The following is a 14,483-nucleotide window of genomic DNA, read 5'->3' on the forward strand; positions in this document are numbered from 1 at the left end:
GATGGAGGCGCTGTTGCATGTGCACCATTGGGAACATTTAGGTGCATGGTCATGTGGTGGGGTGATACGAGCATGCTAGGGAGATCAAAAAGTGATTGGCACACCAAATTTCACTAGCATAGACAGTGGCTTATGGCCAACTCCTCATACTCCATGCAAAATCATAATAAAGGGGCCTTTTGCAGGGGAACTATAGCAGGTTTGAGGAGGGAACAAAATCCTTTTTTCCCCCCATTCACTCCCAAACTGCCAGCAGGACATGAGACTCCCATGCTGTTCTCCTGGTGATCAGTTTTGGCCATTTCTATGTAGACATTTCTCTACAGCCTATATCCTGATCCACTCCCAAACCAGCACCCAGGCTGTTGCAAACAGCTGTTGTGGTGCTCAAGGATACAGAATTGATTGTACCATTCATGCGGTGAAAGAACATGGGATCTACTGAGTTCGGGGCCTTCCATGATGACACTGCTGCTGGAAAGATTTCTCTTTTGAATCTGTCAACTCATTGCAGTGTATGGAAGAAACTTGGAACAAAACATCCACAGTAACTGCAGCATACAGTTTCCCAAATTGGAGAAAAGTGAGCCTAAAGAGTGGGCAGCTGCAGTTAAAAGCCCCTTTCTGGAAAGAGTTTCTCAAGCCCTCTGTTGCCTTGTTGTTTAATTCCCTTCAGCATGGCCAAGAGAGGTTCTAAAAGGTTTGGGTGAGGAAACCAATTTGTCTAGGGGCAGTAACACTTTCTGGCAAATGCCAGTTTTGTGGCTTTGTTCCGGGTGGTGCTTTGTTGTGGTACAGGTGGGACTCCTGAGTAGCTCCATGGGAGCCAATAGTTATTCCAAACTTAGACCAGTTTGAGTGAGAGCAGAATTTGTTCCTTCCCTCCTCCTACTCCTGGCCTACGTTGTCTCCTGGCCAGGGAGGTAGTGTGGTCTGATGTGTGGAGTACTGGACTGGAAGCCCAGGGACCTGGGTTCTATTCCGGGTTCTGCCACTGACCCCTTGCATGACCTTGAGCAAGTCACTTTGCCTCTCTGTGCCTCAGTTTCCCCTTTGCTCCCTGTTCCCATCTTTCCTTTTTAGCTTGTAAACTCTTCAAGGCAGGAACTGTCTCTTGCTGTGTTTGTGTTTGTGCCTGTGCCTTGAAGCACAAGGCTCCAATTCCAGTGTGGGCCTCTAGGCACTATTATAATAATAATAATAGCCCCAGGCTGAGGTTTGCACAATATATACAGTGTCCAGGTTTCTCCTATTATATACTCAAATCAGAGTTAATTTGCCAGCTACTTGCAAACAAGTTCACTGAAACTGGAAAATGGTTAAAAATGGCAGCATGGGGCTATATAAAGCTCTTTGCTATTAAGAAAAACTGACCTATAAAACTCTCAGGTTCTTTCTGGGCTTTAGCCCAAGTTTCTCAAAAGCCATCCACCACCATACTATGACAGGTTTCAGAGTGGTGGCTGTGTTAGTCTGTAACAGCAAAAAGCACGAGGAGTACTTGTGGCACCTTAAAGACTAACAAATTTATTTGAGCATAAGCTTTTGTGGGCTAAAACCCACTTCATTGGATGCATGCAGTGGAAAAAGGACTCATGCCATGGTGAGTGTCCTTTCCCCCCTTTCTGTGGAGACCACCTGGGGCAACCAATGTAAAGAAATAGAAGCCCAGCCAGTCAGTGAAATATGACCGTTTATGACCGCTAAGATTATTTCTGGGGGAGTCCATAGAGTTTAATGCATGAATTATTCACACTCATGTCTTCACCAACAGAGAGTTGGCTATAATTACAATGAAATGTGCCCAAATTTTCTGCTACTGTGATTTTTTTCCTGATTGGCTTTTGCTAAGCCTTAGTTCCCTCGTTGTCCTTAGTGCTTGTGCTCTTCTCTCCCCACCCCGCCCCCTCCATTCTGGACACATGAAAAGAGGGCTTTATTGTGGAAGCAGTTGATAATTAGTCAGGATAACCATGTCTGCTTAGCAACAGGAATTCTGCTGGAAATTATTCCAGTCCAACAGGTACAGGAAGTTCATGTGTTGCATTTAAATTGGTGGCATCTGTTGGTTTCATACTCTGCCTGACTACGGATCACTAGAACACATCAGCTCTGCCTTCAATTAGTAGAGCTGTGCTTCATTGGGCTTGGCACTTAATCTACCGTAGATGCCTGTACCAGAATGTTAATCAGGTGCTCGAGGGATTACAGTGCATGAAGGGGCTTTTTTGTGGGGCTATTGGCATGAAATGTTAGTGCTGCATGGTCTACAGCTGGTCCCAAAGTTCAGGTGCGGTAAAACTTGTCTGCCTTGATGTGAGGCTTGAGCTACGTTTTGGCCTATGTGTTTGCCATACATGTGTGTTATGGATGAGAGAGGGAGAACCTAATAAGAGCTAAAATTACTTACCAGCTGGAAGGGAAGGAGTAGCCTGCAGCAGTCCATGTCAAATGGCCACCTTAGGGAGGCAACTGCATTCCTCTCCTAGATTTAAAGGACCAGAAGAGAGCTGGAAAAGGCTCTTTAAAGGACAGGTTTCAGAATAGCAGCCGTGTTAGTCTGTATTCGCAAAAAGAATAGGAGTACACCACCTCTTTCCCCCCCCCCCCCCGCTCTCCTGCTGGTAAAAGCTCATCTTAAGTGATCACTCTCCTTACAGTGTGTATGATAACGCCCATTTTTTCATGTTCTGTGTGTATATAAATCTCCTCACTGTATTTTCCACTGAATGCATCCGATGAAGTGAGCTGTAGCTCACGAAAGCTTATGCTCAAATAACTTGGTTAGTCTCTAAGGTGCCACTAGTACTCCTTTTCTCTTTAAAGGAGTTCAGTGGTGACCAGGCAGGCCCAGAGAAGGAAGAGGAAGGATTATCTAGTGGAAGGCTCTGACTCGGGAGACCCTGTTCTGTGTATCTGTGTCTCAGTTCCCTTTTTCTGTAACCTTGGACAAATCACTGAGCCTCTCTGGTCTCTGCTTTCCATCTGTAAAATGGTGGTCATAGCACTCCCCTTGCTCCCAGGTTATTGTGAGGATCATAGATCATAGAATATCAGGGTTGGAAGGGACCTCAGGAGGTCATCTAGTCCAACCCCCAGCTCAAAGCAGGACCAATCCCCAATTTTTGCCCCAGATCCCAAATGGCCCCCTCAAGGATTGAACTCACAACCCTGGGTTTAGCAGGCCAATACTCAAACCACTGAGCTATGCCTCCCAATGACGGACATTGGGACTGTCCCCTTGTCCCTTAAATAATTAAACCAAGCAAGAGACGGGCACAAATTTCTCTGTGGATGCTCCCCATTCCACTATAAGCACGGCAGAAATCATTGCTACCCATAGAGTTGCCTCTAGGATTTAGGAAGCTCTAGTCAAATGGACCAAGTATCTCACTGCTTTTGAAGGCCTATTCTCTTGGCTGTTCCAGATGAAATCTGCATCTCCAGATAAGCCTTGTGACAGCCCTGGAGAAATATGTTTCATTTTCAGGCTGTGCTTATTGGATTTCCTTAATATGATGGTGTTTCAAGAGGCACACACTGACCCTGCTGCTGTTGCTCTGACATCTGCTCTGCTCCTCACAAGAGGGATGAGGGAAAGTCAGGAGAACTCAACAAAGTCATAGGACATGCTTGACATTTACTGTCAAAGCAGAATTACAGCAGCTATGCATCTGGCTTCATGCAATCTTGTAAAGTGTCGCTATTGGTATGGGCATTTATCTTGCTCCAGAGCTGGGCGAGTCTGTAGCAAAATGATTTGTGATGTTGCTCGCTGAGGCTTTTCCATTCCATTCACATACACTATCTCACTACTAGCCAAATGTGAAATAGCAAGAAGCCTGTCAAACACCATCCCTTCCTTCTCGAAATAGAGTTCTCCAGCTGTCACGTAATAAAGCCTCCATTTTTGGAGTGGGATGAGATCGGGTGCGGGGGAGGGGCTGTTAGCAGAGCGGGCTTGCCATAAATAAGTAATTGTATAAAACCCTCTAAAGGCAGCAAGATAAATGAGATTTGACTGGATTCAGTCTCTTGCTGCCACTGATTTCAGTGGGAATGGCAGGCACTCAGTGCCTCAGGCTTTGGCCCATTATTTAAGTGATGTTTGGTGTCAGGCTTCTGTGTAGCTTTCCTTCCCCCGTTACAGATCTGTCCGTTTGAATGTGTCCAAAATTCACAAATCACTTCCCTGAGCATTGTCAGTGTTGTTCCTGTTCAGATGTCACATTTTCACAAAGAACGAGGCAGAGAGAAACCTAACCAGCCTCCCAGGAGAGCCTATGCTAAATTGCTCCACCTCTGACTTCCCCCCACTTAGGTTGGCAGCCAGCAAACCCACACCTGTGTTTGAAAACCAAGGACTTGCTCTGACTCACCCTGGCAGAGAGAAAACACAGCATGTCAAAGAGAGATGGGGCGCACTCTTGGGCTTTATTTAAGCAGAGATGGTCTCAGCCATATTACCCAGGGTTGTGTTTATAATGGACTAAGTAGCGCACGCCTACTGCCCTAAGCAGCGCATGCCTACTGCCCTCTAGTGATCTGACAGTGTCCCCGTATCCCATGTCAGCAGGCTCAACTTGAATTTTTGTTCTGTATTCGAAAGATAACTGACATAGCTGGGGAATAGAGACCATAGCCGTGAAAGGACCAGGGACTGGTATCCCAGATATCCTAGCCAATGTCCTGGGACAATGTGGCAGCAGGAAGCATCTTATCTAAACTGAGCTGCTGTGCTCAGCCCCTTTCCCTGCCCTGGAGCTGTTGCTCCTCCGAGCAAACAGCCCCTCCCCACTGCAGCAGCTTCTTAGCTCAGGGGTTTTCAACCTTTTTTCATTTGCAGGCCCCTAAAAAATTTCAAATGGAGAAGTGGCCCCCTCTGGAAATCTTAGTATGCATACCTCAGGGGGTCCATGGACCACACATTGAAAACCATTGTCTTAGCTCTTCCCAGCAAGGGAGTGCTGGAGCTGTTTCTGAGAGCTGACTGGCAGACGGAGACCAGGGGAGGGAACCTCTGAGCTACTGCTGGGGGAGAAACCTGTATACAGAGGTCAGTGGAAGGGGCAGGCTAGGAGCAGAAAGTAGCCACATGGGGAAGCCCCATGAGGGGCCAGTTCTCAGGACCCGAGCCTATGTGGAAAACTGTCCTTAGAATACATTTTCTGATATTGGTAACTATATAAGGGAGGAAAGCAACTCTAACCCCCTGTATCTGGCACAATAACAAAGAAATCTTAAAGAATGAATAGGAAGATAAAGCCCAAGCCCTGAAGATCTTAAAATCTAGGTTAAGGCAAAGAACAGCAAGCGGAGGTGACAACACTGGTTGAAAAAGGTGGAAAGAAGGAACCACCCCCAGAATTTTCCCCTCTGTTTTGATCTGTATCTTGATCTTCTGTTTGTAATCCTGACCAGTACATCTAGCATTTATTTTTGTAATGTAGAGACAGTGCCTGTTTCAGTGAATACGGGCACACAACACGAAAGAGAAACATCTGAAAATTACAGCCTATGGTGCCTGAAGTTATCAAAGGAAAACTCTCAACAGTGCCACTCCTCCCCCCTCCCCAACACCTAAACCCTACCAAAAAGGAGATGAATTAAAATATTTTAAAAATAATCAAAACCACAGCCCCTACGCCAAGCAGAGTTTTGACTCTAGAAAGGAGACATGCCAGAGCCTCCATGAAGAGCATTAGCGACTTCACTATTGCAATTAATTTTCTGTGGAAGGCGCTCAGATACTGCAGTGATGGTCAGCAGTATAACTGCCTAAGACAGAAACCAAACCCATCTGCTCAGAAAAAGGCCTGTATAACTAGACCTTGCAGCATCCCCAGGAGCAGAGCAAACTCTGTCAGACTAAAAGAGGAGCAAATTCCCAGGAAGTGAGAGGTGACTGATTGAAACCCATGCACCCATCCAGTGCTGTTTGCAGAGGGTCTCCTATTACTGCATTTGTCTGGCTTTCTTCCATGTGTGAAAAGAAAAGGAGTACTTTTGGCACCTTAGAGACTAACCAATTTATTTGAGCATATGCTTTCGTGAGCTACAGCTCACTTCATCAGATGCATACTGTGGAAAATACAGAAAATGTTTTTATACACACAAACCATGAAAAAATGGGTGTTTATCACTACAAAAGGTTTTCTCTCCCTCCATCCCACTCTCCTGCTGGTAATAGCTTATCTAAAGTGATCACTCTCCTTACAATGTGTGTGATAGTCAAGGTGGGCCATTTCCAGCACAAATCCAGGGTTTAACAAGAAGAGCAGGAGAGTGGGGTGGGTGGAGAGAAAACCTTTTGTAGTGATAAATACCCATTTTTTCATGGTTTGTGTGTATAAAAACATCTGTATTTTCCACCGTATGCATCTGATGAAGTGAGAATAATTGGCAGCCTCTGCAGAAAAGTCATGGGCTGAATAAGCATTGGAGATGCCGTGAGAGCTGGTACCCTGCTATTTGCGTGTGAATACTTTAAGAGCAGGCTACATGTAAGCTGACCTTGCTGACTCTCTCTCTCTCTCTAACTCTATGTAGGGATCATTCAGAAAGCAGCAGCACCCCACAGTGTGCAGGCTCTAGAGGTGCTGGCGATGCTGCAGTGAGAGCAGAAGCATGGTCATGCATGCCCTGAGAGGCTGTGGACAGGAAGGTGGAAGAAACAAGTCAGAAAAGAAGAGCTAACAGACCCTGGGGACTAATGAATTAGAGCAATAAAGCTGCTTCTCTGTGAGTAACTCTGAAGTTCCCTCTTCTGAGTCAGTCAACTTCTCTTTCCGTCTTTCCCACCCTAACGTGCTGAACTACACCTACCCAGCCTATTGTTACTGACTGGACGCAGTCTGTTGGGAAGCTTGTGTAGACCCATCTGGCACTAGCCCAGGTTCTTAGCCAATACCAGATGACCATCGTTTGGCACCACATTTGGATGCTCTGCTAGCAGATAACAGAAGTGGCTCCTGGCCCTTCTCTGTAGTGACACTTGAATTAATTCCCTTCAGTTCCCCAAAAGGGAAGTTGCTGAGTTGGAATTGACCATGCAAAGATACCTCAGCTTTGTTTTTCAGGTGATGAACTTGTGTAACTGTCCATTAGTGCTAAGGGGGCTTCCAGAACTCCGCACTGAGTTCTTAAGGAAAATGTTGAATGTAGCCTTTCCCTCCACCCCCCGCTTGCTGTGATCAGTATAAACCTTTTGTGTCCTGATCCAAAAGGTACTGAGCAGCCACAGCCTCCACTGCCTTCCTTTAACTTTGCGGGTACTCATCCTGTCTCAGGCCACTAACATCTGGGGTGGGTGAATGATGCTGCAGCTAGTCATGGTGACTGAGGTCCTTCATTTAGCCACCAATGAGGTACAGCACAGGTGGCAGCAGGGTAAGCAGCCCCTACTGCCTGGCTAATATGCACAACTCTGCTCTGCAGGGACCCTCCATAGGACAGAGAGGAGGGTTTGGTTGCTATGCCCTATTCAGTTCTTGATCTCAGCTGAGACTGTAAACTGTGGGGCTTTGTGATCAAATACTTGGCCACTAGGCACTGGACTGAGATTCTTCAGATTTAAGGCCAGAAAGGACCATCATGATCATCTAATCTGACCTCTTGAACATTGTAGGCCACAGAACCTCACCCACCCACTCCTGTACTAGACCCCTAACCTCTGGCTGAGTTACTGAAGTCCTCAAATCATGATTTAAAGGCTTCAAGTCAAGAGTGACTTGAATGTATGTTTTGTTGTTACTTCCTGCAGTTACTTCCCGTTTGTTACTATCCCCTTTCCAGGCTTCTGCAGCCTCAGTGCCTTTGGCCTGGGTGTGCTCAGTTATAAGTCCTTGGCTGTTGTCTATGGCACAAGGTTTTATGACAGGCAGGGGCTGCTAAGAGTGTCGGAGTCTAGCTCAGGTAGCCAAGGTGATAAAAAGAAACTTACATGGGACAGAAATGGGCTCTCCTGCTTTTAGCATTCTGTAAAATTCATGGGTTTAGTTCTGGCAATGATTCTGTGCTGCTCCTGTGTAAAATGGCAGAAGGATGCATACAATAACTTTATAGGGGCATTACTAGGAACAGAATCAAACTGTTAAAGATCCACATCAGTTTCACTCATGCTAGAGAAGTGGTGTGTCCTGGAGCACAGGGGCAATGCTCTGGGCATAATATATACTGGCTTTTAGAGCAACAGGAGACTCCTGGGGGCTTCTTACCCCTTGCATTGTCCTTCTAGTAGCAACTATCAACATGAAGGAGAGTGTTTACCGGACACTATAAGGCCTGATCAGTGCTGCTGTTCACACGTCCTGACTGTATATTAAGAAACAACTGTTAAATGCTTCTTTAAAAACAGTTTCTGGTTGATACTTATGTCAGCTTGTTCATGGCATTAAAACATCTTTTAAACGTTGGCTCCGAACACAAGCTTAGGAGTGAAAGTGCAGAAGTGTGTGACTGAGTTGAACTGGGTTGTTCCAAAGGCCAGTGCGTTAGTCTTTGTACAAAGCTGGGACATGTGTGTGTCTAACAAACCTACTAGGCCTGTGCCAGCCAAGTACAAATGACACTTTCCTGAGCCAGAGGGGAGTTCACCTAGGGAATGAAGGGGAGCACAGAGCGATTGCTAGGGTCATCTCATGACCAGGACTCCTAACAGTGCAGTCTGAGCTGCTCTGCCCATGCCCCCTGCCTGGCTAGTATTGCCCCCAGATTGGCCAGCTGTAGGACCCCTCCAGGAGAGCTGACTGTGCACTCACTGAGCAGTTGTAACTGCTCTTCCCACCAGATGAAGAATTTTCATTAATGGCATTCTGTAGTCTGAGCTATGCTGTCACATCCAGGGCTGAATCTACCCAGTGTCTGCCTGACAGGACTGAAATAAACCCCAGTGAATCACAGGAGCAGGCTAGAGAAGCTCTTAGAAAGCTGTTTATTAACAAGGGGTGAAAAAATACATGGTTCTGTAAAAAGGACTTTAAGTAAATTATTAATTCCAAGTTTAAAAATATGTATTTAATTACAATCTAAGGGCTTTCTCGGAGACCTGAATTCTGGTAACAAGGTCCCCTTTGTAGGTGGTCAAGCTATAGCTTGGGAGCTCACTGCAAATAGCCCATTAAGTTTATGAAGAAAAATGTGAAGCCCAAAACTCTGTGGTGGGAAATTCAAGCTTCTCCACACATGGCAGCCGTGTTTTCCCCAAGCTGAAGCTATGAAGTAATGTGGGCAATAAATCGCTGTCACGGCCCCACTTGGAGCAGAAATCGGCTACGGCTTCAGTAACAACACCACTACAGCCAAGGCGCAGTCTTCTGAGCTCTCTGTACGTGGATCCTCCTTTGATGCTAAGGGTTGGTTGGACAGGAGTGTTTAATAGGCCCACAGTCTACAGCACATGGTTTCTTAACACAAGGCCTGTTCCTATCGAATGCAGTGCTTGCTTCCCTGAGCAGTTCAGTGAACGCTATGCCCCACAGTAAGTGCATGCAGCATTGGACCCATGCTTTGCAACAGGTATGCACGTAACAGAGTTTGCACCAGGATCAGTGCCAAACCCTCTTCTAAACCGTAGTGCAGAAGAAGCTGAAGGGAAAAGCCCCAAATGAGCATATTAAATTCATGGACTTTTTGTATTTTCACATCAGTGACTTGGAATAATGAAAATGCATTTTTCCCTCTTATGCTCTAGGGTTTAATTCTACTATCAATACCTCCCGGGACGTGCTGAGCACAGTAGGAACAAAGGGGACTCTCTACCTCTCAGGATCATGCCCTTTTTTTTGGTGGCGGTTGTATCTGCGAGGGACTGGGAAGACTTTAGTATGACGTAGGCTATGTCTACACTGCACACCTTACAGTGGTACAGCTGTGCCACTGTAGTTGCTCTTTGTCGCCAGGAGAGCGCGCTCCTAACGCCAAAATAAAACCACCTCAAATGAGGGGCGGTAACTTCGTCAGCGGGAGAGTCTTCTGCTAACAAAGCGGTGTCCACATGGGCACTTTTTGTTGCTAAAACTTTTGTCGTTCAGGGAGGTGTTTTTTCACTTCCCCTGAGCGACAAAAGTTTTAACAATGAAAGTGTAGTGTGGACATAGCCTAAGAGAAAAGTGTGGGTTTTTTCTAAAAATAGCCTATAACACGGTTTTAAATATTTTGTGTTGGCAGATGTTTTTACAGCTTAAAATATACTGCATGTCTGACTCTGCACCTCTTTGCTTCAGTAAACAAGTGGCCCAGATGCATCAATCATTCCAGTTAGCTGATTTTTCTAGGAAGACATGGAAGTGTCATCACCTCACCGCAGTGGGAGCAGAGCCACATCATTGACGTAACAGCCAGTGAGAAAAGCCCACTGAAAATAATAAACACTAATATTTTTCTTTACAGTGTTTGAAAGTGTGTTTTGGAGAAAAAAGGAATAAATGGGGGTGGGAAACAGGAGGGTGCTGCTACCAAAAAGAGGTAGGGGTGGATTTAAAATAGAAAGAAAACCCTTTAACTATTTTAACTTTGTGGAGATCTAAGATTGTTTTTACTAGAATTTATACCATACCTTCCTTCCTTCCTCCCACCTGGGTCGGTGGGCAAGTTAGTAAATAGAGAATCAAGCACACATACAGGTAGGTGTATTGGTGTATGTGTTTGTTTTTTTAATCTAGTGAATGAAAATTTATTTAACTAAAGGAAAATTAAGGAACATTGACCAAGCGTTTGCAAAGTGTTTAATACTTTTGGGTGCTTCAAAGCTTGAGATGTATTAAAAAAGGCCTGATTTTCTCAAAGTACTGCGCACCTGCCCTCTGAGAATCAGGCTTCTTTAAGGCAGCTCAGATTGGGCTCCCAAAATCACTAGTTCCTACTGAAAATCATTTTGCTTCTCAACTCTTCGAGCTCAAGATTGTGGCTTGTCATTCCAATCTCCTACTGATGCTTTCAATGGTTCTGTTAATTCAGGTAGGACTGGCATGCAAGTCTTACGTTCGCAAACAGTTTTTAACACTTCCCTGTTGCTGGGAAAGAGATTTCTGCTTAATTCAGTTAGTTCTTCTGTTCTCCTTGCTCTTTGCTGTTGGTGTGTTGCTAGCAGCAGCGTGTCAGATTCCAAGGCCAGACAGAACCATTGTGGTCATCTAGTGCAGTGGTTCTCAACTTTCCTACTGGTGACCCCTTTCGCACAGCAAGCCTCTGAGTGTGACCCCCATATAAATTAAAACACCTGTTTTATATTTCACACTATTATAAATACTGGGGGGAAAGCAGGGTTTGGGGGTTGAGGCTGACGGTTCATGACCCTCCCCCCCCCATGTAATAACCTCACAACCCTGTGAGGGGTCACAACCCCCAGTTTGAGAACCCTGATCTAGTCTGACCTCCTGTACAACACAGGCCCTCAAACTTCCCCTAATATAATTCCTTTCAGAAAACCATCCAACCTTGATTTAAAAATCTTCAGTGATGGAGAATCCACCATGCCCTTGTGTAAATGGTCCCAATAGCTGCTAAAAGGTATACATTTTTAATGAGAATTAAGTCCAGTCTAAATTTGTCTAATATCTGAGGCTAGTGGCCAATTCTTCAGGTTTATCTCCAGAATCCCCCAAAACTGAACACTGTGATTACAGGGGGCTGTCTCTATACTGACCACACAACATTCTAACAAAATGGCAGGAGTGCTGCTGGGTATCTGGGGGAAGTTGTGTGAATTAGCTCCAATGTGGAGGAAGGAATATTAAAAATAACGAAAGCCTAAAGTCTAAGATCCTGCTTTTCAGGAGTGCTAAGCTCCCATAGCTCCACTGACAGTTGATGGGAAAATTAGACCCCAGGCACGAGCACAGAAAATGCCCTGCATGGATGGTTTACAGTTCTACTCAGGATCTCCAAATGCTCACAAGCTTTTCCTCGGTCCACTGGGGATGTTGCTGTGAGCTTGTGGCTCTTCCACAAGATCTTGCAGCCTTAATTGTACATATAAATAAGCTATAAAGAGACTTATTTACCTAATACATGGATATAGATGTATCAAAGTATATAGACCTGCTTGGGGGGGGGTGGGTTTGATTACACTGACAGGGCACTTTAAATCATCCAAGCACTGTACAAACACTTAGTCCTCTAAGGCACTGTCACACTCCGCAAAAGTGTGGAGTAACAACACAGGCACCTTACTGGAGGGGGAAGGGCAGAGTGTTCTGAAAAAGCCAGTTAATCAGACTCCCTTACATGCAGTGACGTCCCCAGTACAGACGGATGCCTTGGTAACCCTGCAGTCTCTAAGTGCTGGAACAATACTTGCAATACTGAGCTTGTCCAAACTGGAAAAAACACACTCAAAAGCAAATAATCCGTTCTTCATCTGCAAAGGCTTTGGCCTCTTCTTGGTTGATCAGGTTCCCATTTAAGCTGGTGGGGGGGAAAAGGAAATGGAAAATGAAGAGTTTGCGCCTGCTATATTTAGCACTTTTTGATAATTTCATGTCTTCTGCTTTTTCAAGCTTTTTGGAGTGGCACTCAGTTTCCTTTGATTCTGTGTGCTACTCGCTTACCAAATATTCATACCTGGGCACAAACCTCCAATGGGTTCTGATTACAGACATGTGGGGCAAGATTTTTCAAAAATTGGTGTCTAAAATTAGTTTAGCTCTAGGTACTCAAGTGGGAGCTGTTGTGTGCCCAGCACATTAAAGTGAATCAGAGCTGGTTGGGTGCTTGGTGCTCCTGAGAGCCCAAGCCTCATTGTAGAGGTAGAAGGCTAAATGTAGGCAGCCAGCAGTAGAGGTTTTAGCTTTATGCTAGTCAAGGTGACTTTGCACTTAGAGTAAGACAATCCCATACTGCTTTGAACTGCCCAGGAGGTGAATAGTATGTTTGATTATATTAAGGCCAGTATGAAAAAAGGGATCCAGCTGACTAAGGTTCCCCATGTGCGGGAATCTAGTGTAACCAAATGAACAGAGACTTGTTCACGCTTTTGCCCTCATTATTCCATATCCTCCTGAGCAGGGCAAAATATACTAAGGGCAACCTAATTTGCTGGGATGTTTCTTTTAATAGTGATATTGCTTTAGGTCAACATTTTCAAATGCAGCTGCCTAAAGTTAGGCTCCTGTATACAAATAGCCTGGTTTTCAGATGGGCTGAGCACTCACAAATCCTACCGCTGCTCACCACCTCTGAGAAATAAACCACTTTATTTTAGGAACCTTCCTTTGGTTTGAAAATATTCGAAGGGGGAGTGGGTGACAGAGAGAGAACTTGTGTACACACACCCCAACCCCAGCTCTGTAACAGAACACCTCCCCCAGGGGCCTGCTGCAGTGGAACACAGGTGGTGACTGACAAGCTTTCAAGTAGGAAAAATACCTTAGTTTTTTTTTTTTAAACCAATGTTGTACAAAATCACAGCCTGAAAGCAGTAGCAGTAAAAATAACCCAATTCTACTGGCTAGTCCATGCTTCAGAGCTAGCGGAAGGAACGGTCTTTGGCTTTGTGCCTCCAAACCCAGGTGCCATGTGATGCCCACCTCATCTAAACCAAGCAAATCTCCTTGTAGCTTAGCCCCTTTACTGTGCATGAGTGCTGGCTGAAAAAAAAAAAAATCAAAGCACAAATTCTGTGAACCAAATTATTAATGTTAATTAAATGCAGCTATCATCTGCTTGTCTGGCTTTGGCTCATTGGTAGCAGAAACATGTTGAAGAAAGCTTGAAAAAAATATTCAGATCCAGCAGAACTCAGGCCCTGATTCTTCGAACAGCTGCTTTGCTTTCTGCAGGAAAGCGATCAGATTGAAACCAATGGGACTGCTCCTGTGAGCAAAGCAGAGGTGTAAGTGTTGGAATGAGCGGGTCCTTCAAAAGCTGGATCCTCCAGGCTGGAAATACAACATCCCCTGCTGGAAATTTGCTCTAAATCAGCAGTTCTCAACCAGGAGTCTGGGACTGAGGACCCAACCCCCACCACCCAGGCTGAAGCACAAACAACTTAGCTTCACCCAGGGTATCTACCCCCTAATGCCAGCCTTGGCTTTTCATCTACTGGACATGCAGAGAAAGAGTTGTGGCACCAGTGGGCCATGGAATTTTTTATCACATTTGGGTAGCGTGGGGGAAGAGGGCCTCAGAAAGGAAAAGTGAGCCCCCCCCCACTCTAAATTCTGATTTACTGCAAGTGTCATATGCACAAAGCGTTTGAAAGGAAATAAAGGTACGAAGCAACTTTCTGAGGAGTGGGATCTTACCAGATTTCTTTCAGGGTTGTGTTCTCCTGGAGAGCTTCACTGAGGTATTTGGCCCCTTTGGCTGTAATCTGATTCTGGATAAGCCTAAAAGTAAAGCACTTCAAGTCAAACAAGCTGTTTAGCTCTGATTTGTAGCATCCCCTCTCTCGCACACTCAGTGTATTTGATGCAGAAATCAACACTGGGAGTTAAGCTCTGCTTGACACTGATGAGCAGGGTTGATTGTTTGCCAAGAAGAGG

At 45.3% G+C, this 14,483-nt stretch overlaps 2 protein-coding genes across 4 annotated transcripts in view; one reads left to right on the forward strand and one right to left on the reverse strand.

The window, feature by feature from the left end:
- Positions 1-14,483, forward strand: part of RPL14 (ribosomal protein L14) — a 247,778-nt gene that overhangs the window by 56,376 nt on the left and 176,919 nt on the right. The gene's annotated exons all lie outside the window — the stretch shown is intronic.
- Positions 8,914-14,483, reverse strand: part of NOD1 (nucleotide binding oligomerization domain containing 1) — a 58,228-nt gene continuing 52,658 nt past the window's right edge. For all 3 annotated transcript variants that reach the window (XM_073333301.2, XM_073333299.2, XM_073333302.2), the window contains 2 exons: positions 14,244-14,327; positions 8,914-12,405 (listed from right to left, as the gene is read on the reverse strand). In XM_073333301.2, the coding sequence (XP_073189402.1) occupies positions 12,333-12,405; positions 14,244-14,327 (157 nt within the window). In that variant the 3' untranslated portion in view covers positions 8,914-12,332. The remainder of the gene's footprint in view (positions 12,406-14,243; positions 14,328-14,483) is intronic.

This window comes from Lepidochelys kempii, chromosome 2 (assembly GCF_965140285.1).
Source record: "Lepidochelys kempii isolate rLepKem1 chromosome 2, rLepKem1.hap1, whole genome shotgun sequence".
In the NCBI taxonomy this organism is placed as follows: Eukaryota; Metazoa; Chordata; order Testudines; family Cheloniidae; genus Lepidochelys; species Lepidochelys kempii.